This window comes from Rhea americana, unplaced genomic scaffold (assembly GCF_003343005.1).
Source record: "Rhea americana isolate MKP2758 unplaced genomic scaffold, rheAme1 scaffold_14, whole genome shotgun sequence".
Lineage (NCBI taxonomy): Eukaryota > Metazoa > Chordata > Aves > Rheiformes > Rheidae > Rhea > Rhea americana.
The window spans coordinates 9,238,420-9,240,124 of NW_028185483.1; the positions used below are offsets into that span (position 1 = coordinate 9,238,420).

At 32.8% G+C, this 1,705-nt stretch overlaps 1 protein-coding gene across 1 annotated transcript in view; it reads right to left on the reverse strand.

The window, feature by feature from the left end:
- Positions 1-1,705, reverse strand: part of OPA1 (OPA1 mitochondrial dynamin like GTPase) — a 56,879-nt gene that overhangs the window by 27,655 nt on the left and 27,519 nt on the right. The window contains exons 22-24 of the mRNA XM_085298674.1: positions 1,272-1,424; positions 542-650; positions 16-95 (exon numbers count right to left, since the gene is read on the reverse strand). Coding sequence (XP_085154800.1) covers positions 16-95; positions 542-650; positions 1,272-1,424 — 342 coding nt within the window. The remainder of the gene's footprint in view (positions 1-15; positions 96-541; positions 651-1,271; positions 1,425-1,705) is intronic.

Consider the following 1,705-nt stretch of genomic DNA (forward strand, 5'->3'; position numbering starts at 1 on the left):
TTTTCTTTTTTTAACCTGTTCTTTGGTGCGGCTTATCCAGTATAACCACCTTTTCTTCCAGTCTGGACCCACCATATCCTCAATAACAGATTCAGCTGAAAAAAGAAAATACGATGTTTAATATCACTCAAAATACATGCAACTAGTGAAATATATACATTACTAAAATTAGGTACAAAATCATGAACAGACACGATCTTCCTCTCTTGTAACTTGCATCAAAATCATTATGCTCAATAACCATAAATAAATCAATTATTGTCCTGAAATTATTCAATTCTTTCATATGTCTAGTGTATGGCTTTTGATTCTATAGATCTCTACTATTTATCTTTCAATTGCTTTTTTTCAAGAGGAAGAGCAGTAGGTTACTGTGGCTGTATTTTACCAAATCCTTCTATCAGTATCAATGCTAACTTAAACTGCCTCCACTTATCTCAGTTACATTAATACAAAAAACTTGCACTGCCATGAAGCGAATCTGATCAGGAAATTGGCCCAGATTAAAAAACACAAGAGTGAAGTACATCACAYGACTCACTATCTTTGAGACGACTTTGGAGGGTTTCTTCCATAAAATGAATGGCTGCATCCCACTGCTGTTTATCAGATATTGATCGATCTTCTAAGGCATTGTGCTGAATCACTCGCTGCAATATAGCATAACTTTTTAGCACAAAATAAATTATTTACCCAGGATTAAAAAAGACATTTTCTTCACTTTTTGATGTCTACAAAAATAGCGTGTAAAGAGCATACTGGATTTATTCAAGAGGTACCTTCAAAGGTCTACCAAAAATATTTTCTTGTGCCCTTAATTTAACTCTCTTCTCTAGCCTAGCATAACATGAAAAATGTGGCAAACAACATGAAAATACCTCACAAAATCTACAAAGATGATGAAAAGGCTGTTATCTGATGTGGCAATACTTATCATACTGAACAAGTAAGTTAATACTAAACAGCTYTCAAAAGGCTGTCTGTTTGGCAACCAGCAGATAAAAGAAGACTTCATTTTCCTAAGCCAACTCAAAACAATTTTATTAGATGTTATTTAGTGTAAGAGTTGATGACAAGTAATAAAAAATGAAATAAAAACAGAAAGGTTGACTTGCCACATTGTATACAAACAAGAAGATGGAAACATTTCTCTATTATTTTATGACCATATTAAAAGAACAAATATAATGAACATGCAACTTAAATGATTAAACTTAAAATGATTTTAAGAGCACTGTAGAGAGGGGGAAAAAAAAAAGACTATATTATACCAGGCTATCTTCAGCTCTCTCATTCCATTTATGTCGTTTAATACTTTCTTCTTTGACAGCTTGTTTCAATTTATCAAAAATATCATCGTGCTCTTTTCCTTTTTGTTCTGTCATGAACCGGGAAAATTCTTCTTGCAATGTCTCCCATGCCACCTAGAAATTTAGCAGACAATATCTAGTGAAGTGGACCATTATGCCATGTACCAACAGGTAAAAGAAGTTTTGCTACAGTGCTGGCAAGTATGAATATTTAAATGTATTCTGAAAATGATGCACAAATATAAGAGTAAGTCAGTGACTTTTCTTCTGCTGCCTCATCCATTACTAACAAGGTTAACGCTGAAATTTACTTAATTAAGTGGCTGGAAGTGGCTGTTAAATTTGCATAAATCTGTAAAATATGAACGTATTTAGCTTAAAGGTTTTTTTTTTTT